Raw genomic sequence first — 26,158 nt, forward strand, 5'->3', positions numbered from 1 at the left:
GGAGAATTAGGCTAATGCGGCCCGATGGCCAAGATGCAATGAGATTTCTTTGTCAAAAATTTAAAAATAGCTCTTCAAATATGTGGTGGGTTTTCTTTTCTACAATTTCGTAATAAATTCCTTATGAGATGGGTAGTTTGGTCCAGAGCATGCGCAGTAGGTCTGCTACGTCTGTCACTCCAGCTGCTGAGACTTGAGCCGCTCACTCTTCAATCCCGACTCCAGGGTCTACACCTGGCCCCATATGCTCTCAATCCAGCTCAGCTTGGCAAACCTTATTGGAGGGCCTACTGCGTACCCAGAATACCCTTCTTTAGCCTAAAGTCAAAGCAAGCTTCCAAACTCACCAGCCCTTCTAGAATCTTCCTGGAAGCAGGAACGATGCCTCCTAAGCAGGAACCTTGACTTTTCATGTATTCACTCAACTCCCTTCTCCCGGTGGGGGGTTCATCTGCTAATCCGCACCCCTGGCTCTGAGGAGCAGTTCCTGCCAGGGGGCAGGGAGGGGCTTGGCCCCACACACCTGGCAGCTAAACCTCGGTGAAAACTCTGCATTGGGTGGAAAAGAGATGGGCCTTGCATGGACCGATAGCCCGCGTATGGAGCTAGGGCCCCAGGAAGGCAGCTCTGCATCGGTCAAGAGTTTGCTTCCACACAGGGGTGTCCCCTAGGGGAGCCCCACATGCAAGGAGTGCACCCCGTAAGGAAAGCCGCCCAGCGCGAAAGAAAGTGCAGCCTGCCCGGGAATGGAGCCATACACACGGAGAGCTGATGCAACAAGATGACACAACAAAAAGAGACACAGATTCCCATGCCACTGACAACAACAGAAGCAGACAAAGAAGATGCAGGAAATAGACACAGAGAACAGACAACCAGGGTGGGGGGGGGGAGAGAAATAAATAAATAAATAAATCTTTTTTTAAAAAAAGAGTTTGAGTCCAAACATTCCGTGGCTCATCCAGCCTTGCCCACCAGAGCCCGGCTGGCTGGGTCCAGCTCCCCCTTCAGCCACTCCTTGACACCCTGCACAGCTCCGGACGTGTGATCAAGGTCAGTCTGAGCCTTTCCTGAGATGCGTGGCCCTGTGACGGCGGCGAGAGGTGGTCCAGAAGCCGGAGTGGCTCCGTCGGCTGCGGGAAGCAGGGGCAGCCCCAGCTGGGATGGACAAGCCACGCCAGTGCTTCGGGGGCTGAGGGGCCGCACAGGACCCCCGATGGACACAGGTGTCCGCTCCCACGCCCAGGCCTGGCCGCTCTTCCAGTGGCTTTGCTTTGTTTGGTGTGGGCTGCCCAGGGCCGAGCAGGGAAGAGGCCCCACTGATTGTGGGAAGCAAGGAGGATGGGGGGAGGGAGATAGAATGGCCCTTCCCTTCTCCCAAAGACACTCCTCAGATTTTGTGTGTGCTGGCGTGCCTGTGTGCACATGCCTGTGTGCACACGTGCCTGTGTGCGCGCGTGCCTGTGTGCGCGCCTGCCTGTGTGCGCACGTGCCTGTGTGCGCACGTGCCTGTGTGCGCGCCTGCCTGTGTGCGCGCCTGCCTGTGTGTGCGCACGTGCCTGTGTGCGCACGTGCCTGTGTGCGCACGTGCCTGTGTGTGCACACATAAGGGGAAGCCCACAGCACATGCATGTGGAGGCTAAGCCAGAGCTGTGTGTGGCCTGCTTGTGTGCTGTGGACACAATGTGCACGTGCACTCCACAGCCGAGCATGCTTCCCATGGCCCAGCACACAACAGCCCCAAGACGCCAGTAGACAGGAGAAGCTCGTCTCCTTCTCCCTGAGAAGGAAACGGCCTATTTCTGTTCCATGTCCTATTGCATTGGCGGGGAGGTGCTGAACGGCGCGGCAGGCTGGCGTCGTGGCCCCGGCTTTGTTCATCCAGTAGGAATCATGCTAGGGTTTCACCAGTAGATGTTGGTTTAGGAAAGAGTTTCCTCATCAAGCCTAATTTTCTAGGAATCGGAGTTCTTCCTGGGGATGGCTTGCTTTGTGGTACTGGTTAACCTAGAGAGGACGGCCATTAGCAACTGTCTTTGAGGCTCTTTGAGACGATCACGTGCCTGTGGCTGTGTTGTGCAGATAATAGTCCTTCCGTTTCTGCGGTCTGTCCCTACAAAGTGCGTGGTGAGCGTCCTTTGGTTCCCTGGCGGGTTCCGGTTGCTGGCATCTCGGGTTGGGTGGCCACACCTTGTCTGGCCTGGTTTGCATCGTCATCCTCTGCTCGTGAGGGGACTCACGCTGAGCTCTGCGAGCTTCGTAGAACAGAGTGGGTCGTTTTCTCTCTGTTCTCAGATCTGGAAAAGTTTCAAAATCTTCCAGATTAACTTCTCTGCACTGGGGCTTTTTTGGAGGTATTTTCTTGAGAAATAGTGGTGTTTTCAGGTTTGCTCCGTTTCTAGTCAAGTTTGGGAATGTATCTTTTCTCAAAAAATAATTTCATTGAGATGTTCAGACGGACTGATGCAAAATATAAAGAATAAAATGTTTAAAAAAGAACTGTGGGGAATGGGAGGAAGAGATGTGATATGGAGGCGTTTTCAGGACTTGGAGTTGTCCTGGGTGGTGCTGCAGGGACAGTTACTGGACATAGTATGTCCTCCCATGGCCCACTGGGTGGAACATGGGAGAGCGTGGGCTATGGTGTGGACCATTGATTATGAGCTGCAGCGGTGCTCAGAGATGTATTCACCAAATGCAATGAATGTCTCATGATGATGGAGGTTGTTGTTATGGGGGGAGGAGTGGGGAGAGGGGGTGGTGGTATATGGGGACCTCATATTTTTTTAATGTAATATTTTTTTAAAAAGACAAAAAAAGAACTTGTTTTTCCTCTTAATTAAATTTGCCACAGGTGCATCTATTTTATTGAGGCTTTGTTTTCCTAAGTACAGTTCCTAAATTATTTATCAATTTGTCTCTTTTCCCATTTTCAGGTTCAGAAATTTCTCCTTTCGTCCTTCTTGATTGTTTCGGTGTTCACAGCATCCTGCCTTATCATTCTTTGCTTCTTGAGTTGAATCTTGGCTCATTTTACTGTAATTCTGTTTCAATGATGAAACATTTAAGGTTCTAGGTTTGTGCTGAGTCATGATCTGACCACATTTCATGGATTTACCATGAAAAAGCCTCATCATCGCTATTTTTCAATGGTCTCTGCATGTAGTTTTGATTCCTGTTTACTCCAATGGTTTTTTAAGAACCTTTAGTTTCTAAAAGGTCTTATTTTTGAAGATTTCTCATTAGAGTTCAGGAGCACTGTTCCAATAAAAGGTCGTCGGTGATTTTTGGGTTTTGGAAATTTGGTTTTGAGGATTGCTCTGTGTTCTATTTTATCATAAAATGTTATAATGGTCCCATGGGCTTTGGTTTTGTTTTTTAAAGTTGTCTATTCTAAAGGTGTATGCATAGTTGGATGTAAAGCTATTCTACCTTATCAATTATCAGTGATCAATTACACCTTTCAAAACTCTGGGCTAATTTGCCTTTTCTCCAGTGACTTCTCTGCCAGGGCTTCCAGGGACGGTTTCCAGCAGCCTCTCCTGGTTCTTATAAGAGGACCTGGAGCGAGATCCTGGTTCTGATTCTACTGGTGCTCGTCACTCGTCCCCGAAACTTACGCTTATCTAATTATCTGTCAAAACAAATGATGTCTTGAAGAGCCCTCCCCACCACACGTCCCGTGGGAATGTGCGCTATCCCGTTCCTTTGCCCTGCTTGGGTTTCGCACCCAGCTGACTGCTCCTAAACTGCTGCTTCTGCATCGCAGGCCTCTCGTGAAAGTGTCGCCCTGGTGTAGCTGCCGGGTGCGTGGACCAAGCCCCACGCTGGCTCTGTAGTGCACTGACAACTGTTCGCAGGGTTGACTTTCCACTCTAGAGACTGGTTTCCGTCGTCTTAAGTTCCAGCCCCCATTTGAGAGCCCACCTACGACACCCCCCCTCGGAGGGCTGAATCACCCCTCCGATCGCCTCTGTCAAGAAGAGCAAGAAAATAGAACGTTTTCTTGGTCTTTGCACATCCAGAGATGTGTTGCCTTCACACAGGAAGGAGAACGCGGCCGGGCGGAAAGAGCAGGCGCCAGGCTTTCCCCCCAGCCTGGGCTGGGGCTCGGCTGCCGGTCAGCATGGCCCGTCCGGCCTCTGGAAGGACACGAGGGCGGTGGGCAGCCAGGCCTGGCGCACCTAAGCGTCACTTATGCGGTTTCGCCTGTTTCCCTGGGCGCCCCAAGCTCTCCGCTGGGCCTCTTGTACTTCCCGTCGCCTGATGGGCCCCGGGAGGCGCAGCTCGTGGTGCCAGCCTTGCCGGTTGGCTGCGCCTCCCGTTCCCAGCGGGGGACGAAGACTTGGGAGTGGGCTCAGGTGCACTGGAAGATGGCCCGGCGCCTGGAAGCCAGGGCCGCCGCAGAGCGCGGTCAGGCCTGCTGACGCCTCTTCCCCTCTGCCCCCAGATCCGCTCGGACAAAGACAACGACATCCCCATCAGGTACAGCGTCACGGGCGTGGGCGCCGACCAGCCCCCCATGGAGGTCTTCAGCATCGACTCCATGTCCGGCCGGATGTACGTCACGCGGCCCATGGACCGGGAGGAGCGCGCCTCCTACCACGTGAGTACCGCAGCCACCCGGGCCCGCCCTGCCCGCCCCGCAGCGGCCTCGCTGTCCCTTTGTCTAGAGCGGCGGTCCCCACCCTTAGCCTGCCTCAAACCATCTGGAAGGGCTTCCAGTTCAGAAGGTCTGGGGGGGCAGAGAGTGGGCCTGCCCGATGCTGCCAGGTGTGCCACTGCCAGGTGTGCCCAGGCCGCTGCCGGGTGTGCCAGCGCTGCTGCCAGGTATGCCACTGCCACTGCCAGGTGTGCCACTGTCACTGCCAGGTGTGCCAGCGCTGCTGCCAGGCGTGTCTATGCCGCTGCCAGGTGTGCTGCTGCCAGGTGTGCCCAGGCCACTGCCAGGTGTGCCACTGATGCTGCCAGGTGTGCCCAGGCCACTGCCAGGTGTGCCCATGCTGCTACCAGCCCTGCCCATGCCTCTGCCAGGTGTGCCCACGCTGCTGCATTATCCCATCCCCTGCTTCCCGAGGACCTGCTTGCCCCCAAGTGCCGTAACCCCCGGTGGGCACCACATCACTCTCTATACGCATCCACTCACCCCTTCCTCTAGGCACCCTGTACTTGCCCCCCACCCTCTCCATCTGCTCGTTTCCTCCTGGCCATCTCCCTGACAGCAGAAACCAGCCCTGAAATGAGGGCGGCTGCCTCTCACGCTGCGCAGGAGAAAGGGGGAAGGGAGTGGGAGCAGGGGGCGGCGGGGCCTGGCCTCCAGGGCCCTGGTGCTGCCCGTCCGCCTGCCTCACTGACCGTGGCTAAGGGGAGCGGTCCCTGGACCGCGGCTCAGTCCCGCACACCACCTCTACTTGTTTCCCTGGCTGCCCGGGGCCCCAGCCCCAGCCCCACGTGCCCCCGCCAGGTGCGAGCGCTCGGGCAATGGCTACCCCTCCTGCAACGTGGCTGGAGGCCCGCGCGGCCTCAGGGGTCACGCCAAGGACCCAGCAGGTGGATGGTGAGAAGTTTCCGAGCAGAGGATGCTCGCAGCAAGGGCGGTGGCCGTGTGTCCTCTCTGGGGGTGTCAGCACTTCCAGCTCCTCAGCTAGAATCTGGAAACAAAGTCATTCATTCAGAAGGGATCAAATTCCCGGTGTACCAGCTAGGGTTCTCTAGGAAACGGCCGACAGAAGGCATCTGTAAATAGGATGAGATTTTGTAAAATTCTCTCACGTGACCGTGGGGATGCACAAGTCCAAATTCTGCAGGGCAGGCTGCAAACCAGGGGCTCTGCGGAAGGTCCTTGATGAGTCCCCAGGAGACGCTGGCTGGCTGAAGTAGAGATGGGCATTCTCTCTCTGAATGCTGGACTCGCTTCCCTTTTTAAGGCCTCTACTGACTGGCTGAGGTGTCACTCGTTGCTGACAAAGATCTCCTCTGTGATTGTAGACATAACCAGCCATCTAGGCAGGCAATCACTGATGATTCAAGTCCATGAAATGCCCTCGTATCACAGTAGCCCAGGGCTTGCCTGACTGGGCAGCTGGGCACCGTTAGGGGCCCAGGTGGCGCATCAGCCTGGCCATCACACGAGCCTCTGCCCTGAAGTTGTCATACTGATGGGCTCCCGCCCGTGGCACCGCGTGTAGCCTGACTGCTGCACCCGTGTCTGTTTATTGTTCACTCAAAGGTTTCCTGTCAGTGTCTCCTAGAAGGAAGGCCTATGTGGGCAGCGAGTCTTTTGGCTCATCCACTCCGTCTACCCAAGTCCAAGGACAGAGCCTGGCACTTGGGGGCGTGCTCGGTGACGGTGTGCAGCAGGGAGGGAGCTGGACTGGGGAGGTCGAGGCTGTTGGCAATGCAGACCTTCCCTACTGCCCCTAGTTCCCCGTCAGAAGCAGGGTGCTGGGCGGGTTGATCCCTGGGGGAGCCCCATCGGGAGGTCAGTGAGGGCCCTCTGAGCTGTGAAGATCGTCTCTTCTCAGACTGGTGGCCAAGCCCCAAGTGCTGCAGCTCCACAGACACATTCACCTGGACAAGGAGATTTTCCACTCCTGAGTAGAGAATCAGATGTGGAGTCAGTCCCAGAGCATCAAAACCAGCTCCCCAGCTTGCTGGCCTCAGACCTCCCTCCTCAACTCAGCTTCAAAAAGAAGCCTTGGCTCAGACTTTCAGACACTTCTCCCTTGTCTACCCCATCTCATCTCCCATCCAACCACCCACCCCCCATCCATCCACCCCCCCCACCATCCACCATCTATCCATCCATCCTTCCATCCATAATCCATACATCCATCGGCATATCCACCATCTATCCACCCACCTACCCAACCATCCACCCACCCACCATCCATCCACCCTCCCACCATCCATCCACCCACCCACCATCCATCCACCCACCCATCCCCCATCCCTCTTTCCACCCACCCATACATACATACATCCACATAGCCACCATCTATCTCTCCACCCACCCAACCATCCACCCACCCGCCATCCACCCACTCTTCCATCCACCCATCCATCCAGCTACGCATCCACCATCTCTCCAGCCATCACCCACCGCCTGTCCACCTGCCCATCCACCAGCCCACCCCTCACCCACCCACCCAGTCCCCCACCCAGGGAATGGTGTTTCTTGAGCATCCCCTCTGTACCAGGTCCTGTTAGGTGCTGCACACAGTGGTGAATAGAGGAGCCGTGCCCTGCTCCTGGGGAGCTTACGCCACGTAGAAGAATGAGGCATCAAATAGTTCTTGGCCTGAAGCCCCTAAGAAAGCTGTGTCCCCAAGCTCTTCAGGCCTCCTGGTGGCTGCTCTGTTGCCTTGAGAAGAGGAGACGCAGGCACCCTCATGACGCCGCTACCATCCGCCCTTCCCCAGGCACCGCCACCCTAGATGAGCCTCTGAGGGTGCACTCTGTCAGCCTGTCAGATGGTGGGGGCCGGGGCAGAGAGAAGGGGGGAGGGTAAAGGAAGTAGATTATCTTGTTAGCTGGGTGGAAAAAGCTGTTTCATTTGTGTATCTGGGTAGCTAAAGGAAAATCATATCCTTCTTGAGCGGAAAAGATGATTTTTGTTCACGGGGTTGAGGATTGTGGAGGAAAATGATCTGGGAGCAAAGTGTTTGAGATGCACGGGGGTCAGGGCTGCCGAGGCTGCTTCAGGCCAAGGCTCAGACAGGGACCCCAGCAGGGCTCAGACGGGGACCCCAGCAGGGCTCAGACGGGGACCCCAGCAGGGCTCAGACGGGGACCCCAGCAGGGCTCAGACGGGGACCCCAGCAGGGCTGAGGGGGAGGATCCTTGGGAAGGCGGAGCTGACGCTCAGGTGGACTTTGCTTCGGGACAGCCTCCTCCCTGGGGGCTCTCAGGGGCCTCTCTCCCCGCTGCAGAGCCCAGATCGGAGGCTCGCACGAAATGAGGGCCGGTCGCCCTGCTGGGCCGCTCACGGTGACCTTCCCCGTCTCCGGCCCCGCCGCACCGCCCACCCCGTCCCCCGTGCCCCTCCTCTCTCCCTCTCCCCCGCCTCCTTCCCTCTCTGCCCCCCTTGCCGCTCCCCGTTCCTTCTCTTCTCTCCTCCCCTCTTTCCTCTCTCTTCTCCCGCAGCATACATTTCTGGAGGGCCGGGCTCTGCTCTCGATGTTGGGACACATCTGTGCGCAAAACAGTCCTTCTCCGTGGAGCGTGTAGTCTATGCGGGAGGGCGGTTAGCGCTAGGAAGTGAGTTCCAGGCCTTTTCTAAGTCAAGTGCGGTGGGAGAACGGCGGGAAGAGGTCATGGGGGTGCGAATGAGGGGAGGAGACGTTTTAAACAAGCGAGGGCCTCAGGTGGGCCTCATGGAGGGGGGCGCTTGAGCAAGACCGTGAGGCAGGCGAGGGGGGGCACGTGGGCATCTGGGGTACAGTGTCCGGCCACAGGGAACGGGCAGGCAGAGGCCCCGGGGCCGCCCGTGTGGAGCAGCAGCGGGGCAGCGGGGCTGGGGCAGGCAACAGGCACCGTGGCGAGTGGTCAAGCGAGGGGGGCCTGGGTCCAGGGCTGCAGGGCCTTGGGGCATCATCAGCTCGTCGTTCCCTAACCCTCGGCAGGCCCTCTCCTGGCACTGGGTCACCTGCTGCTGCGGATGGCTGCGGGCAGCCGGGGGCAGAGGGCGTTACACACGGGCACACAGGGTGGAGCCTGGGAGGGTGAGGAAGGGCCTGCTTGGAGTGGGGTGAGCGCCCAGCTCCATGGCCGTGAACTCAGCCGGGGGCAGGAGGGGGCCTGAGCAAGGCCTCCGGGAGGGTCAGGCTGTGACCAGACCAAGCCAGGGGTCCCTGGGAGGGACCCGGGCATTCCCGGCCTCAGACAAGGCTGTGGTGGAGGCCAGGCTGGCGCAGCTGGGGCCCAGGCGTGAGGCGGAGGGGCCGGTACGGGGCAGAGAGGACATGGAGTTTCGGGGTGCGAGGGGACAGCAGGTGGACAATCAGGGTTGTGCCCTGGCACGCGAGAGGGCGCGCTCTGGGGGGATGTTTTGGGGGAGCAGTCCGTGGGGAGGAGGCCCCGTCATCTTGACCCCTCGCCTCCCGTTCACCAGCGCTGATACAGAGTATCCTTCTCCTCCGTCCCCACCTCCCCCGTCACCGCCGTCTTGCTGTCCCCCCACCCATATCAGGGAGCGGATGCCGAGGCTCGGGGGTGCCAGGGAGCACGCTGCCCCTCGGGGCTGACCGTGGGCCGCGCCGCCTGCTGCCTTCCCTGAGCCCTCGGGGTGCCCCACGCTTCCATGTGCTCACGTGGTCTGGGGGCAGCAGGCCCTGGCCACGAGCGGCGTGGCCCATCTTAAATCCCTGTCCTGGAGCTCGAGGCCTGGGGAGTCACGCCGGGGGGGGCCGGAGCAGCATCCCGGCCAAGCCGAGTGTCCAGCCCGAATCCCCGGCCCACAGACGCGCACACCCCTGGGAGGTCTCCCCGCCTGGCCAGCTGCACGGGCAGCGCCAGGCTCAACGCAGGAGGGGCCTCTGCCCACCTGGGGGCCTGCGTCACCCGGAGCCGGGGAGGGGACCGGCCCCCAGGCCCCTTGTCCTGCCCCCAGATTCCTGCTTGCTTCGGGAGAACTTCGCCCTCTCCCCGTGGGACTTGGGCACGTGGCTCTGGGATCCAGACTTCCAAACCCCCCATTCGGCTGTGACCAGGTTAAAGGGCGTCCCCCAAGTTCACGGCCGCCTGGAACTTCAGGGTGTGACGCTCCAGCCTGCCGGGCTGCTGAAACGCAGACTCCGTGAGGCGGCTTGACTTCACAACGGGAATTTACTAGCTTCCACGCTGGCGGGGTTGAGGCTGAGAAAAGTGTTCAAAATCAGGCGTCACCAGGCAAGGCTTCCGCCCCAAAGACCGCGGCATCCTTGGGCCGCCTGGCCCGCAGCTTTCCTGGCAGGTGGCACGTGGCACGTGGCACGTGGCGGCCTCTCCTCTCCTCTTCCAGTTCCGTGGCCTTCCAGCTCCTGGCTGCCCCCTCTGTGGCCTTCCCTTAAAGGCCTCCACTTTTGGGCTAAGAGCCCGAGTCAGCTGGGCCACCCCGACCCGAAGTCACTTCCCAGCCACAGGGACGGACGCAGACCACGACCGTGTTTTCCTGGATGCGTCGCTCTCAGCCACCGCGCCCTCCGCGCCCCGCCTCTCCCCTGTCCTGTCCTCACCTGGACCTGGTCATATCGCTTTCAGGGCCCACCTGCTCCAGGTGAGCTCCTCGTACCTAAGCACCTAGACCCTGTGTCCAGATAAGCCCAGTTCTGAGATAACGGGGACCAGGATTCCAACATTTCTTTTTGGGGGGAACAATTCCACTGTCACCCCATCTGGAGCTGAGGAATAGCGAGGCCTTGGGGTTCGGCCTCTCGCCCAGTTTCCCAGGACTCCTGCTCCCCGTGCGCCTGCGGGGGACATGCAATGAACCAAACCAGAGGCACTGCAGTCACTTACGGAACTCTGAATTGAAACATGTGCCGCTTCTACTTAACTCTCTATCCCACTGCTGTGGGGTCCCTGGAGCGCAGCACCTTCCTTGGACTCAGGGCCCATCTGTCCTTCAGGCAGTGGTGCATGTTTGTTTCCTGTGCTGCGTAACAAATAGCCCAAACCCAACAGCTTAAAACCCCGTCACGCTCTGCCTCCCTGTTCTGGGGTCAGCAGTCAGCGCGGCTCAGCCCCCGAGGGCAGTGAGACGAATCTCCACCCCATGAGCTCCTGATTTCTGGGCACTGACGCTTTAGGAAATCCCACGCAGAAATATTCAAATGCATAAGCTGGTGTCGCGGTTGGCCTGCAAACTGCTTCTCTAGAAGATTTTTTAAGCGGTCTGTAAGTAAGAAGAGCTACTGCAAGTTGTCAGCTGTGCATGTGTCCTCGTCTTCCCGGGTCTCACTTTCCCCGTCTGTCAATGGGGACAGGACGCTAGCCACCCCGGCGTCCCCGGGAACGCCGAAGCGCACCGAGGCGTGTCCAGCGAGGCAGGTGCACGGGAGCACTCAGCCCACGTCGTTAGAAGACCATGGCAAAGTCCACGGGGAACTCTCCAGGCCCACGTGGAACGCCCCTGGCTGCACAATCGACCCGCGAGGAGAGCAAGCCCCAGGGAGCGGCTGCGGCGCCGCGCGTGGGAGCGTCGCCCCACCCATCAACAGGCGCTCTGTCCCCCCCAAGCGCTCGCTCTTGCCAGATGAAATGGAGCCCAGATGTTAACGTTTCCCATCTTATCTCCCACGACGAGAATGGGAAAATGGCCTCCCTGGAGCAGCGCAGGGAAGGCACTCTGTGGGGGACGCTCGGATCTGCGCGGACAGCTTGGACCCCTCGCTGAAGGCCCCGCCCACTCGGTGTGCTGAGGCCTGAGCGCCTGGACGGGGCGTCCCCACTGGGAGGTTTCCAACAGAGGCCGCAGGTGTGATGACACTTGGGGGGGCGGGGGGCGAGCGGGACGAGGACTGCGTGGCCGCGAGGCTGCGGTGCAGCTTTGTCCCCCTGTGGACGCTCCCGTTGCTAATGGCAGTGTTGGAAACTGGCCAAGCCGCTTTAGGTGGAAGATAACGTCATGTTTCTCTCAGAATCACTTTCTTTCAAGGGCATCACGACCTTGGACTCGGACCATTACTGACAAGCTGGACAGCCTGGCCGCGCTGCTGCTGTTGGCGAGAGAAACATCCGGGGTGGCTGGTTACAGCAGCGATGCAGTGGGAAGCGGATGTGGCTCACCTGATAGAGCATCTGTCTACCATACGGAGGGTCCAGGGTTCAAACACAGGGCCTGCTGACCCGTGTGGAGCTGGCCCACGCGCAGTGCTGATGCGCACAAGGAGTGCCGTGCCACACAGGGGTGTCCCCCGCATAGAGGAGCCCCACGCGCAAGGAGTGCGCCCTGCAAGGAGAGCCACACAGCGTGAGAACAGCGCAGCCTGCCCAGGAATGGCGTCGCACACACAGAGAGCTGACACAGCAAGATGACGCAACAAAAAGAGACACAGATTCCCGGAGTCACTGACAAGAATGCAAGTGGACACAGAAGAACACACAGCGAATGGACACAGAAAGCAGACAACAGGGCGGGGAGTGAGGAAGAGAAATAAAATAAAATAAATCTTTAAAAAAAAAAAGCAACACTGCGGCATCTCGAGGCATAAAGCTGGTTTCCAGCACAGGCGCGACCCCATCCCACGTGGTTTGTGGAGCCCCACGCGGGATTCATCTCCTTTCGGCAGAGGTCGCCTTCCTCGGCCCGGGCGCGCCTGGGGGCACCCCTTGAACAGGACGCAAATGAACGGCGGAAGCCCCGGCCGGCGCGGCACAGGCCGGCCCCCCTGGTGGGCTCCTTAGGCGCTCGTGGGGAGCGGCGTCGCCCCAGCGGTTCTGGGGGTTGTGGTGTCGGGGCTCCTGGGGACGTAAGGAGGGGTGCGTAGAGCCCCCGCTCGGCCCACGCAGGCCCTGGCCCAGCACGCCCGGCCTCGCGCCCTGGCCGCCTTGGATTGTGGCGTTTCCGTTTGGGGGGGGATGTGGCCTGAGCAGACCCGAGGGCCCGGGACGTGGCTCGGCTCGCGGGGGATGCTGCGCGGCTGCGCACCGAGGACCCCCCACGGGCATGAACACCGGCACATGCTCTCTCCCCGTGCCCGAGCCAGCCGCGGGCAGGGCCGCGGGCACTAGGCAGGGGTCCTCCCAGGCCGCTCCGCGCCAGTGCCCCCGCCTTCCTCGGGGCTACCACCGTCCCCTGCCCTCCCTCCTCTGGGTGCCTCTGCGTCCCCTCACCCCTCCTTAGGGGACCCCAGCCCCATGGGATGCACGGTCGCCAGCCCTAGTGTGATGTCATCGTGGTTAATGGCATCCAGCGACTGTCCACTTAAGGTCATGGGGGCTGGGACGGCTGCGTGTCTTTGGGGGGACGTGATTCAAACCATAAAGCTTGGGGGGCCCGAAGGCTAAACCCATCTGCTCCCCACATCTTGGCGTTCCCTCTGAAATCCCAGCCACCCACCCGCGCTGGCCTGGCCCAGCCCCTCCCGTGGACAGCCGCCCTGCCGAGCTGGGCGCCCAGTCCCTGCTCAAACGTCCCCCTAGAGGGGCCTCCCTGGCCCCACGACACCCCCAGCCCCTTCCTCTCTTCTTCCTGGTAGCGTCCTGGGAGTGCTGCAGCATCCCCTCGGTGGTCAGGTACTGCCGGACGCCACCCGAGGGGTCGGCGAATGAGTGAAGGAAGGAAGGAGCGGACAAAATTAAGGGGAGGGTCCAAACACCACCCGCAAATTTCCTATCCAAGGTCACGGCCCTTTTGACCTTGGAGGCGTGGCCTGGGATATTCTCTGGAGCCCCCCAGGAACGCAGGCCAGCAGCCGATAAAGGAGGGTGTGGGAGGCCCCAGGGGGGCTGGGGGCACCCACATGGACCCGAGCCCTCTGGTCCCAGCTCAGGGGCCCTCTGCGCCGCCCCCACGTGCCCCCACCCGGGGTGCAGGAGCGCCCCACCTCTCGGGGGCGGAAGTGTAAGGCTCCCCTACAGGGAGCAAGGGGGTCTCCACCGCCACATAGACGGGCCCTCCGTGAGGCCGGGGGCTGGGAAATGAGGTCACTTCTGGTGGCGGCGCCTCCTGACCCCCGCGTTGGTGGAGGGGGTCCCGGGGGGCTGCAGCCCCGTTCTGTGCCTCGGGGACCACCCATTTCTACGGGGGACAGAGCTGGCACCCGGAGCAGGCGCGTGACGAGCGAAGCCCCCCCGCCCCCTCTGCGGGCCGCCCCCCGGGGCCCAGAGCTGCTCGGCCAGCCCGCGGGGCCCCCGCTCGTCAGCCCGCTGACGGCGCCCGTTGCCTTGCAGCTCCGCGCCCACGCCGTGGACATGAACGGCAACAAGGTGGAGAACCCCATCGACCTGTACATCTACGTCATCGACATGAACGACAACCGGCCCGAGTTCGCCAACCAGGTCTACAACGGCTCAGTGGACGAGGGCTCCAAGCCAGGTGAGCGCCCGGCCCGCGCGGGGGGCGGGGCTTGGGGGCGGGAGGCCCGCCTGCTGGGGAGGGCGGCTCAGCAACCCCCCCTGTGACCCAGCACCCTCCCCGTGACCCAACCCCCCCCACGCCAGGGGCTCTGCTGGGGACACTGGGCCCTGGTCCCCCGGGCCTGGGTCCAGCCAGTGGGCGAGGACCAGGCGGCGGTGAGGAGGCTCTCACAGAAACCACGGGGCGCTCGTGGTGACGGGGGCGGCTGCAGATCAGGGACAGCCCTTCTGCGCAGGTGACATGTGGGGGCCCAAGAAGGGGCAGCGCGCTGGGAGTGGCTGGGGTCAGGGCGGGTGCTGGAAGGGAGCCTGAAGGAGGAGAGAGCACGTGCCAGGGCCCTGGGGCAGCTGCGAGGTCGGCGAGAGGGCCTGTCGTCCAAGGCCGTGGGGGACTTGGGATTTGATTCCGAGGGCAGTGGGAAGCCAGTGAGGACGCCACGCTCACCAGGCCGAAGAGGTGCATCCGGTGGCCGTGGCTGTTCCCAGGACAGCTGCCCCAAGAGCCCGGCCTCCCCGAGCGCCCAGCCCCGGCCAGTGGGGACAGCCGCTTTGCTGTGTGCGGGGCCCTCACCGGGTGCTTGGCGTGGCTCGTCTCTCTGGCTCCCCACAAGGAGTGGGCGCCCCGCCTGTGCCCGTCGGTGATGAGGAGGCTCGTGCCCCCCGCCCTGTGTGAGTGGGCGCCCCAAGTCCGGGATCGGGGGCAGCACCTGGGGGCGCATTAGCCAGGCAGGGTCCAGGTGTGCCCGCCGGCCAGCAGGCTCTGTGGGTGGCATGGGGGTCTCAGCTTCAGCAAGCTTCCCGGAGGGGGGACAGGAGGGGCCTGGCCTCTGCTCGGCCGAGCGGGGCTGCCCCGTGCGGCCACTAAGCACAGGGCACTAAACCGCAAGCATCCTGCGCGTACGTACGCCCCCCTCCTCTGGGGAAGGCTCACCCCGAGGGTCTCCCTTTGACCTGAAGTTCTGCTGGAGCCGAGTGTCCTGTGTTAGTGGACAGCCCACCCCCGGCTCTCAGAGGGCGCTCCGTCCAGGGGCGCTGGGCTCTTCCAGAAGGCGGCCTCGTGCGCACCTGGAGGCCACCGTGCTTTCAAACCAGAGCGCAGACACCACGGCCACGCTCCAGCGGCCCCGGCGCGGTCAGCCGGCACCGGGCCTGGGCAGCGGCGGTGAACATTCATCATCCTCGGCCGCGCCGCCGGCGGTTGTCGCCGCTCCTCTCCAGGGGCTGCTGTCTCAACAAGGACGGCTGCGTCTCCGATTGATTGTCTTTCAGAATTGCGAGGCCTGGGCAAGCTCGGTGTCGCCGGTGGGAACGGGATGTGACATTATTTCTGCGTGACCCTTGGGCCACTCGTGCCCGCGGTCCCTGGAGGAGCAGGGGCGGGCGGCGGGGGAGCAAATTAGCCACCAGCAGCCAAAGGAATCGAATGAGACCCGCCGACAGCTCCTCTCGGAGGGAGTGGAGGGTCAGGGGGGCTTCTCGTTAGCGGAGGCACTGGGGGCCCCCTCCCCGAGCCCCGGCTTGCTGTTAGAGGCGCCCGGGCCTCCTGGCCGCTCCGGCACAAGTCCACGTGCCTATGTCTTAATTTAAAACAAATCAATTTTAAAACAAATCCCCAGCCTGCCCCGGCTTTACTCATTAGGACAACAATGCAGCCGATTGCCCGGCCTCCTCCACGGAGATCCCGTGAGCCTTTAAGCTGCCAGCACCTCCGGCTCCGCAGGCGCTGGCGCGCCGGGCACGGGCGAGGGGCCGGCAGGCGGGCAGTCCCTGGGCAGCGCCCGCCTCTCCCCCCGCCACTCACCAAGGACTGGGCTTGCTCTAAACCTTGACCGACTTCCGGAGCCCCCCAGGGAGCCCGGAGTCTGTCCGCAGTGCCGGAATTAGCGCCGAGCGTCTCTGCAAAAGCCCAGCTCGGCCGTCCTTCGCTCGCCCCTGCCCAGGGCAGGAGCGGCCACATGCAGGCCAGCATGCCGCCCGAGGCAGGGGCGCCCCTTCCTGGGCAGCGGCCACATGCAGGCCAGCGCGCCGCCCGAGGCAGTGGCTGCGGCCGCTTCCTCTCCTCCACAGCGGATTACACGGACAGGGGAGTTTCCTCAGGGGCTTTGTGGGGTCAGGGAAGACGTCCGCCAGGAATCAGTCACTGTCCCTGCAACGACAGGCCAAGGGCGGGTTTTGGAGGCATGTTCTCCCAGAAAACAGGCGGAGAGCCGTTACATACTCCCCACCAGAGGCCAGCGGGTCAGGGACCTCGACTGGGCGCGTCGGCAGCGGCCCCCACGCGAGCCCCACACCTCCCCCTCTCCGGGCCCCGCCCAGGGCTGTGGGGTCCCCTCGGCACCGCTGGCCCGTCCTCGCTGCCTCCTTCAGAGCTGGGGCCGACCGGACTCAGGAGGTGTGGGGGGGCCGCCCCCGGGTGGGGTGTTCGCGGTGGCTTGGGGTCGTGTCACCCGCTGTAGTCACATTAAACGTCCTCCGCAAGCAGGCTCAGACACCCACTCGGATGCTCCCACGAGAAAGGGGCTGGGGCGCACATGGCCGGAAAGCCAGCGCTGGGTGGCTGGGCCACGTGCCCGTCGCCGCACCGATCCCCGCCCACAGCCAGCTCTTTCCAGGCACGACGGAGCCCAGCCCTGGACCCCAGCCCATGTCACGTGGCCTGGGCGTGGGCAGGGGTGAAGCCGGTGGGAGGTCCGGTGGACCCGGGAGCAGCTGTGCAGGGTCAGGCCCCACCCCAGGGACGTGCTGTTGCCAGAGCCAGCCGTCTCAACTGCGTTTGTCTGTGTGTGTGTGTATTGTGTGTGTCTGTGTGTGTGTAGTTCTAGGCAATTTTCTTTTCTTCTCCCTCAAGAAGCCCTCGTGCTACCTTTTCACAGCTACAGTCGCTTCCCACCCACCATTCATCTGTCCCCATGTCCACCAAGACGTACCCAATGAGGCCGCGCAGTGTGTGGCCTGCTGCCCTCAGCATCATTCCCCGGAGATGCGTCCGCGCCGTTGGCTGTGTCGAAAGCTCATCCTTTTTATTGCCGTGTAGCATTGCCTTGCGTGGATGGACCACGGCTGGTTTAACCGCTCACCCACCAAGGGCCATCTCGGTTGTCTCCAGTTTGGGGTTTCTAGGAACAGCTGCTACAGGTTTTTGTGAAGCTAAGGTTTATTTCTCTGGGATAAACGTCCAGCAGTGCAGCTACTGGGTGGTGCGGTCAGCACGCGTTCCGTTTGTAGAAACCACCACACTTCTCTAGGGTGGCTGGACCACGCCACCTCCCCACAGGTTCTCCGCATCTCCACCAGCGCGGGCGTTGTCGCTGTTTTTCAGTTTCGTCGTCACACCAGGTGGACGGCGATAGCTCACTTCGGTCTGAATTTGCACCTCCCGTACGGCTAACGGTACTGGGCATCTTTTCCTGTGCTCACGTGCCATCGACACATCCTCTGCGGGGAAACGCCTGTTCCTGGGCTTTGACCATCTTCTACCTGGAGGGCTGAGGGACTTTGACCGTTGAGGTTTGAGAGCTTGTGGCACAATCCGGAACACTCGACCTTTGTCGGACATATCTTTGAAATATTTTCACAGTCTTCAATCTGTCTTTTCATTCTCTTCGAATAAAAACTTTTGGTTTTGATGGAGTCTAACTTATCCACGTTCCCTCCTATCAACCAGGCTCTAGTGTTGTGTCTGAGGACTCACCTCCCAGCCCAGGCCCCGCAGACCCGCTGTTATTTTTAAGTTGTGTGTTTCCACACGTCACATCGAGCCCCCGGTCCGTCGAGGCTTCGTCGTGTCTCCCGGGGCTGTCCGGCGGCCCCGGCCCGTTGGCCGACAGGGTCTCCTCCGTCGAACTTCTGCACCTTTCCTGGAGCCAGCCGGGCACGCCGTGGGTCTGTTTCCGAGTTCTCCATCCCCTTCCCTGGCCTCGGAGTGTCCCCACCAGTGCCTCGCCATCTTGATTACTTGAGTCCACAGTGAGCCTGGACAGTGGGCAGACAGCATTTACCTTTCCAAACCACGACCGTCACCTGATGGGCCCCAGGTGCCGGCAGCACACGTGGCAGTGGCCCCGCGTCGTGGTCAGACACCGTCCCCAGAGCCGGGCGGCCGGCCGTGTCCCCAGCTCCCCGCCCCGTGTGCCTGTCTCGGACATCATCAGCAAAATGAAGGCGTGCAGTGCCCACCACATGCAGGTGTGGCCATGAGGTGAGGGTGTCCAGGTGGGCTTCCACAGGTGTGACTTGAGGTGAGGGGATCCACCTAGACTCCCACAGGTATAACCATGAGGTGAGGGCACCCAGGTAGGCTCCTGCAGGTGTGACCAGGAGGTGAGCATGTCCAGGTGGGCTCCTATATGTCATGCTATTCATAGCCTTATTATTACTAATAGACATTAACTTATTGGCATTATAAACTTTGACACTCTTCTCACTATAAACTTTGCCCTCTTCTCACAAGCGCAGGCCTTGCTGACATGCTGCCCTGTGCTGCGGCCTCAGCAGCTCCTCGACCACCCCAGGGTTGGCTGCCCATCGCATGCTGGGGGTCCCCTCCTCCCCGGCCAAGCCGCAGCCCCAAGGCCGCCCCGAGACCTGGGACGGGCCTGGGGTGGGTTCCCAGAAGCCGATCCTGAGACAAGGGCTCCTGAGCCAGGCTTGGTCCAGGCGTGTGCCCGGGGGGCATCTGTGAGGGAGGAGGCGCCAGCGCAGGAGGGGCGCCGGCCAGGGCGCGGAGAAGCCCGGCCAGGGCATGGAGAAGCCCGGCCAGGGCGGGCAGCGGAGGAGGCCCAGCCTTGGCCCGAGCTGTGGGGGGAGACAGGAATAGCCCCTGCACCCACCTGAGGCGGCAGAACAGCACCTGTGCCTCACCTGAGGGCTCATGAACTCCTGCGCTTGCAGCTCTGCAAAGGGGGCGGTGGCCGTTGCAGCCACAGCAGCGGCGCTGGAGGAATCCAAGCATGTGGCGGGACCCAGCGCAGCCGTCCTGCCCCACACGGAGCTGGCCTCTCCCCGGGCAGGCCCGGTGCTGCGGCCCAGGCGGCTCAGCGGGTGGGCTTGGCGAGCCCTCCACAGTCTGCGTGGAGAAGCAGGTGCCTCGCTCTGGGCAGCTCGTTTCCCACCCGCAGCCCTGCCGCTGGGCCAGCGGGTCCCACAAAGGCCGCTCTGTGCCTCCGAGCTTGGCCTCTCAGGGACGAGCTCGACGGCAGGTCAGCAGCAGCCCCATGCCCGCCGCCGCCTCGACCTGCCCGTCCTTCCAAGCCCAGGAGCCTCCCTGGTGGCTCTGCTATGCAGGTCAGGCCCGGCGAGGAGGCCTGAGTGGCACGGCGTGATGAGACCCCCCTCCCTGAGGGGACGCAGCCAGCGCCGACGGGCGCCCCCCGTGCCGGGCACTCTTCTAAGGGCTGTGAGCTTAGGAGCACCCTGTGACAGCCCCAGGACAGTGCCCTCACTGTCCCCGCTCCGGAGAGGAGGAGACCACCAGGCCGGGGCACACAGCTAGCATGGGTGCAGGCGAGCTCTGAACCGGGCCGGCAGGCTCCTGAGCCCACACTTCAGACCCCTTGGCCAACAACCTCCCCCTCCCACTCTGTGCATCTTGGGTGCCCCTGGCCTCAGTTCACGGCTATCCCAAGCACAGCAGCTTGAACAACACAGGATTTGGATGAGAACGCAAAGGCGTCAGGGCCGCCATCTCTGCTTCCCCCTCTGGCTTCTCATCACATGGTCCCAAAACAGCTGCTGCCTCTCCAAGCATCACGTCCGCTATCAGGCAGGAAGAAGGAGGGAAGGAGGAGTGTAGGATTTAGCATAAATTCCCCAGAGGAAAGCACATGTGCATGAGTGCCTTTCTGTGATAAGGCGGGCATCTGCGCCGAGGGCTGCAGAGGGCACCCGGAGGGGTCCCTTCCCCCAGGGAACATGCCGTCTGCTGATAGCCTCCAGCCTCGGGACCTTCGCGCAGGCTGTGCGCTCGGCCTGGAAATGCGCCCCTGCTCGTCCTGATCCGGGCAGAGGTGGGCTGCTGTCCTCCGCTGGTGGCCCTTGGGGTCAGCTCTCTCTCACGACGGCACCCCCCTCTACAGTTAGTCTCCTCGTTACCCATTCACTTAGTCTGCCATCGTCCCAGCCCGAGAGGGCCGCCTCGGTCTCCCCGCTGGGTACAAAGCAAGACGGGGGCAGCCTCGGAGAAGGGCAGGCTGCCAGAGCCGTCCGTCCTGAGAGGCGAGCGGGGCCCGGGAGGGGCAGGGTGCACAGGTGGCGGAGGGGGGGACGGCCGCGCAGGGCATGCAGGGGGTGGCCGGCCAGACCCCCACCGCTGCCCAGAGCCTCAGATGACGAGCTCACGGGCCGGGGCTCATGCCAGGGCGGCTTCCCAGCCCCAGGCCCGCGCCAGCCTCGCAGCCCGCGTCCTTCTGGGGGCGATTTCCCGGCTGGAAATCAGGATGGCCCTCGCGTCCTGTGCCCGGAGCCCGCACAGGCCAGTCCACGGACAGACCGCCCCAGAGTCAACGCCGCCTACTGATTATTTTTTAAGTAAAAAAGGCTATAATTGGAATCCGCTGCTTTCCCTAACCTCTTGTAAGTGCACACAGGCCCGTATTATAAATTTCGAAATTAATGTCATTTTAAAATATTAAATAGCAGAGAAATCTACATACTGCAAATGAAGTCAAAGAAACCCTCATCTACACACGCAGTTTTGGCTTAAATAGACGATTCCATTAGCGGGCCCCCTTTATTTATTTATTTGATCTCCATGCCGGTGGAGGTCCCCCGAGACTAGCGCCGTGGACGGATGCACAGATGGTGCCAGATACTTGAAAGTCATCTGAATATTAAGAATTTAAATCTTTAGCCTCTGCGATTCGAGCAGAAAGCCAATTATGGGGCTGAATTAGTTTTCAAATTAAACTGCAATTTAAGGCTTGTGAAATTAATCCTTCCCGGCGCCGGGTGGCGTTGGTACATGAATTCCCATGAAGAGCCGCCCTGCAGCGCCCGCCTCCCCCTTCACCTGTGAGCGCAGCTAATAAAGAGGGGCCCGGCCTCCCTCCAGCGGACGGCACCCCCTTTTTGGGGAAGGGCAGGCCGCGGGGCCGCGGGAGCCGGAGGAGAGCAGACCCCGGCCCCTGCTCGGGGTGTTGGGAAGGCTTCGCATCCGGCCCAGCCTGAAGAGAGGCCCGATGAGGCCGTCAGAGAAAGCCCCAGAAAGATGTTCCCTCTTCGCTCCGTGGCTGTGAGCTGGGAAGTGCCACTTAACTCCCGCTTCAGCCCAGAAGCCATGGCGGGGGGGGGGGGGGGGGGGGGGGGGGGGGGTCCGCAGGGTGACAAGGCTTTGCCCAGGCGCCTCCTGGGGACGCTGCGGCTGACCCCAGAGGAGATCCGCGCCCTCGCTGCCGGAGGTGGAAGGCGCCGGCAGGGCCATGCGCCCCCCGAAGGCTCGGGGAGCCCCCCGCCCACCCCCTCCAGCTCCTGCGCCCCCAGCTTCCTGGGCGGCCGCGTCGCCCACAGCCCTCCTCCGCAGGCGCTCCTCTGTCCCCTTCTCTCTGACACCCCACGCTGTGCTTAGGGCCAGCTGGGCGACTGAGCCTCCCCCAATCCCTGCACCTAATTGGTTACCCCTCCGGGGACGCTCTTCCCAGGCCTGGCAGGATGTCGTTCTGGGCGTCGCCTATGCTTGCGCCCCGGGGGTTCATTCCAGAAGGCGATCTGCGACGTGGGCGCGGCGTAAGCCCTGCTGCCCCCCGAAGCCGAGCCCGCGGCCCGCTGGCGGCCGTGAGGGTGGACGCCCAGCTCCCCTCTCTGTCAGCACCCTTAGGTGCCACCACCATTGTTAAATCGTCTTTGCTCATTTGGCAAAGGAAAAGGTCTTCCTTTCAGTTCTCAAGCAATGAAGGAAGTTTTTAAGAGGAGGAGGAGGACAAAGGCTTCCCAGGATGGAGCTTTGAAACCCAGGTCCCGTGACACCAAGGAGCGCCCAAGCGTCGCTGGCAGCCGCGCCAGGCAGACGGGCGTCCCGTGCTTTCTCTGCAGCGAGCCTCTTGGCATCTTGCGTGGAGCGTGCGCTGGTGGCTGCGAATGTGCCTCAGTGTCCCATCTAGATCACTTGGTGGCTGCTTTCCCTCGGCTGCGCAAGCAAACACCAGCGCAGTGCTTTGGCTGAAACAGGATTGGTTTGCTTAAGGTTTGGAGGCTAAAAGGAAACCAGGCCAGCATCAAGGCCATGCTTTCTTCCCGAAGGCTGCAGCGTTGCGGGGCGGGCTGCTGGTGATCCTTGTGACGTGGCCACGACCACGGCGGCGCCCCAGCCCCTCCTCCTCTCCCAGCTTCTGTTCAATTTCAGCCCCTTGCTGCCTGCAGCACGCTCTCTCTCTCTTCCTCCTCTCTCTCTCTCTGTCTTGCTCATTCTTGCTCTCTCAGGTTCTTTTGCTCTCTTGCTCTCTTGCTTGCTGTCTCGCTCGCTCTCACTCTCACTCTCTCGCTCTCTTGCTCTTTCACTCTCTCCCTCTCTCGCTCTCTCTCATTCTCTCTTTCTCTTTCTCACTCTCTCTCTCGCTCTCTTTCTCTCACTCTCTTGCGCTCTCGCTTGCTCTCTCTCGCTTTTGCTCTCTTTCTCTCTCGTGCTCTCACTCACTCTCACTTTCGCTCTCTTTCTCTTGCTCTCTTGCTCTCTCTTGCTCTCTCTTGCTCTCGCTCTCTTGCTCTCTCTCTCGCTCTCTTTCACTCTCACTCTCTTGCTCTCTCACTTGCTCTCTCGCACATGCTCTCTCTCACTCTAGCTCTTTCTCTCTCACTCTCTCTCGCTCTCTCTTTCTCTCGCTCTCTTGCTCTCGCTCTCGCTCTCTTTCACTCTCACTCTCTTGCTCTCTCACTTGCTCTCTCGCACATGCTCTCTCTCACTCTAGCTCTTTCTCTCTCACTCTCTCTCGCTCTCTCTTTCTCTCGCTCTCTTGCTCTTGCTCTCGCTCTCTTTCACTCTCACTCTCTTGCTCTCTCACTTGCTCTCTCGCACATGCTTTCTCTCACTCTTTTGCTCTCTCTGTCACTTGCTCTCTCGCTCCCTCACTCTTTCTCGCTCCCTCACTCTTTTGCTCTCTCACTCTCTTGCTCTCTTGCGCTCTCTCTCGCTTGCTCTCTCACTCTTTCACTCTTACTCTCTTGCTCTCTCCTTCCCTCCCTCCCTCTCTCCCTCTCTCCCTCTCTCTCTCTCTCTCTCTCTCTCTCTCTTTGTCTCTCTCTCTCTGAATTTCTCTGCGATTATAAAGGACTTCAGGAGCAGGACCAACACCCACCCTGACGGGGGCGGGGGGGGCCCCTTAGCTGGAGCAGCTGCATCCAAAGGTCCTACTTGCAATGGGGCCCCACCCACAGGAATGGACAAATGTAAGAACACGCTTTTCTGGGGTACACAGTGTTTTAAAAAGCACTCTCCTGAGACTAGCATAAAAGGGGTGTGCTTAGATTTACATGTGTTATTAATTGGCTGGAAAATCAAGAGCAGTTCTTATGGCCAGTGAGTTAGAGCCGAGCTGCCCTGCGGCCAAGGGCAAGCGTCACCCGCCCTCCCTTTCCCAGACAGTCTTCGGGGGGGAACCCTCAGGCCAATGGGGGATTCTTTTTTCTCTCTCTTTATTGGACAAGTTGTAGGTTTACAGAAAAGTCGTGTATAAAATACAGAGTTCCCATATACTACCCTATCATAACACCTTGCATTATGATAGTACATTTGGTAAAACTCATGAAAGAACATTTTTGTAATTGGACTATTGGTCCATGGTTTTCAATGGGGTTCACTGTTCATATCATAAATCCTCCAGATTTTCTTTTTGATTCTGGTAACATATACAATCTAAAACTTCTACCTTTTAACCACATTCAAATATATAATTCAGTGCTGTTAATTACACTCACAATGTTGTGCTGCCATCACCACCATCCATTACCAAAACTTTTCCATCATCCCAGGATTTGCTTGCTTATTTAATTATTTGCTAATTCTAAGTATTTATCCTTTTGTGTCCGGCCTATTTCACGCAGTGTGATGTCTTCAAGGTTCATCCATGTTGTTGCATGTATCAAAACTTAATTCCTTTCGGCATCTGAAAAATATTCCATTGTGTGTATATATATATACACCACATTTTATTGTCTATCCATCCCTTGATGGACGCTTGGGTTGCTTTCATCTTTTGGCGATTGTGAATAATGTCGCTATCAACATTTGTAAGCAATTATCTGCTCTAGTCCCTGCTTTCAATCATTTTGGATATGTACCTTGAAGTGGGATTGCCTGGTCGTATGGTGAGCCTGTATTTAACTTACCAAGGAGCCGCCAGCCTCTCTTCCACAGTGACTAAACCATTTTACATTCCCACCAACAGTGAATGAGTGTTCCTAGTTCTTCACACCCTCTCTAAACTTGCAATTTTCTTTTTTTTTAAATAGTAGCCATTTCAATGGACATAAAATGGTATCTCATCGTGGTTTTGATTTGCAATTCTTTAATGGCTAATGATACTGAGTATCTTTTCATGAGCTTTTTGGCCATTTGTATACTTCTTTGTAGAAATGTCTAGTCAAGTCTTTTGACCATTTTTCAATTGGGTTGTTTGTCTTTTTGTTGTCGAGTTGTAGGATTTCTTTATATATTCTGGATATTAAACCCTTATCAGATATTGGTTTCCAAATATTTTCTCACACTGTGTAAATGCTTGTTTTACTTTCTTTTTTTAAATCTATTTTTTAATTCATTTTTTTAAATATTACATTAAAAAAATATGAGGTCCCCATGTACCCCCATCCCCCTCACCCCACTCCTCCCCCCATAGCAACATTCTCCTCCATCATCATGACACATTCATTGCATTTGGTGAATACATCTCTGAGCATCGCTGTTTTACTTTCATGATAAAGTTCTTTGATGCACAAAAGTTTTTAAATTTGATGAGGCCTCATTTGTCTATTTTTTCTTTTGTTGCATGTGCTTGGGTGTAAAGTCTAAGAAACCATTGCCTAACACAGAGGCCTGAAGACACTCCCCTACATTTTCTTCTAGGAGTTTTATAGTTCTGACTCTTATATTTAGGTCTTTGATCCATTTTGAGTTGATTTTGTTTATGCTGTGAGGTAGGGGTCTATCTTAGTCAGCCAAAGGGGTGTGGATGCAAACGCCAGAAATCCGTTGGCTTTTTTTTTTAAGATTTATTTTATTTATTTCTCTCCCCTTCCCCCTGTTGTCTGCTCTGTGTGTCCATTCACTGTGTGTTCTTTTGTGTCCACTTGCATTATCTGGCAGCACCAGGAAACTGCGTCTCTTCTTTGTTGCGCCACCTTGCTGCGTCAGCTCTGTGTGTGCAGCACCACTCCTGGGCGGGCTACGCTTTTTTCACGCAGAGCAGCTCTCCTTGTGGGGCACAATCCTTGCACGTGGGGCACCCCTACGTGGGAGTGCCCCTGCGTGGCACAGCATTCATTGCACACATCAGCTCTGCACATGGGCCAGCTCACCACATGGGTCAGGAGGCCCTGGGTTTGAACCCTGGGTAGACGGACCCTCTATCAGTTGAGCCATGTCCAATTCCCCTGTTGGCTTTTATAAAGAGTATTTATTTGGGATAAAAGCTTACAGTTACCAGACCATAAAGCATAAGTTACTTCCCTCACCAGTGTCTGTCGCCACATGTTGGAGCGAGATGGCTGCCAACGTTCCGCCTTCCTCTCCCTCTTCGGGCTCCATGGTCCCAGCTTCTTCCAGTATCAGCTAAGGCCGTCAGGCTCTCTAGCCTCTGTCTCTCTCCCCAAGGCCTCCACCATGTCTATGGAGCTGTCTCTACTCCTTTGCGCTCTTCTCTTCTCTTGTGTGTTTACTTCCCAGGCTCCAGATCAAAACTCCAGCACCAAAACTCCCACCAGCCCCTCTTCTCTGCTGTGTAGTTTTCTCTGTAAGTCCCTGCCCACCCAGGGGGCGGGGATACAACGTCCTACTGATGCGGCCCAATCAAAACCTTAGTCATTATTTAATCAAGTAAAAGTGAAACTTCGGAATCCAATACAATCTAATGTGCAAATAGGCCAGTTTACAAACATAATCCAGTATCTATTTTTGGAA

The 26,158-nt window shown here is 59.2% G+C and overlaps 1 protein-coding gene across 1 annotated transcript in view; it reads left to right on the forward strand.

Moving 5' to 3' along the window:
- Positions 1–26,158, forward strand: part of CDH4 (cadherin 4) — a 145,004-nt gene that overhangs the window by 55,289 nt on the left and 63,557 nt on the right. The window contains exons 2-3 of the mRNA XM_058287276.2: positions 4,451–4,606; positions 13,873–14,017. Coding sequence (XP_058143259.2) covers positions 4,523–4,606; positions 13,873–14,017 — 229 coding nt within the window. The 5' untranslated portion in view covers positions 4,451–4,522. The remainder of the gene's footprint in view (positions 1–4,450; positions 4,607–13,872; positions 14,018–26,158) is intronic.

Source organism: Dasypus novemcinctus, chromosome 24 (assembly GCF_030445035.2).
Source record: "Dasypus novemcinctus isolate mDasNov1 chromosome 24, mDasNov1.1.hap2, whole genome shotgun sequence".
Taxonomy (NCBI): Eukaryota; Metazoa; Chordata; class Mammalia; order Cingulata; family Dasypodidae; genus Dasypus; species Dasypus novemcinctus.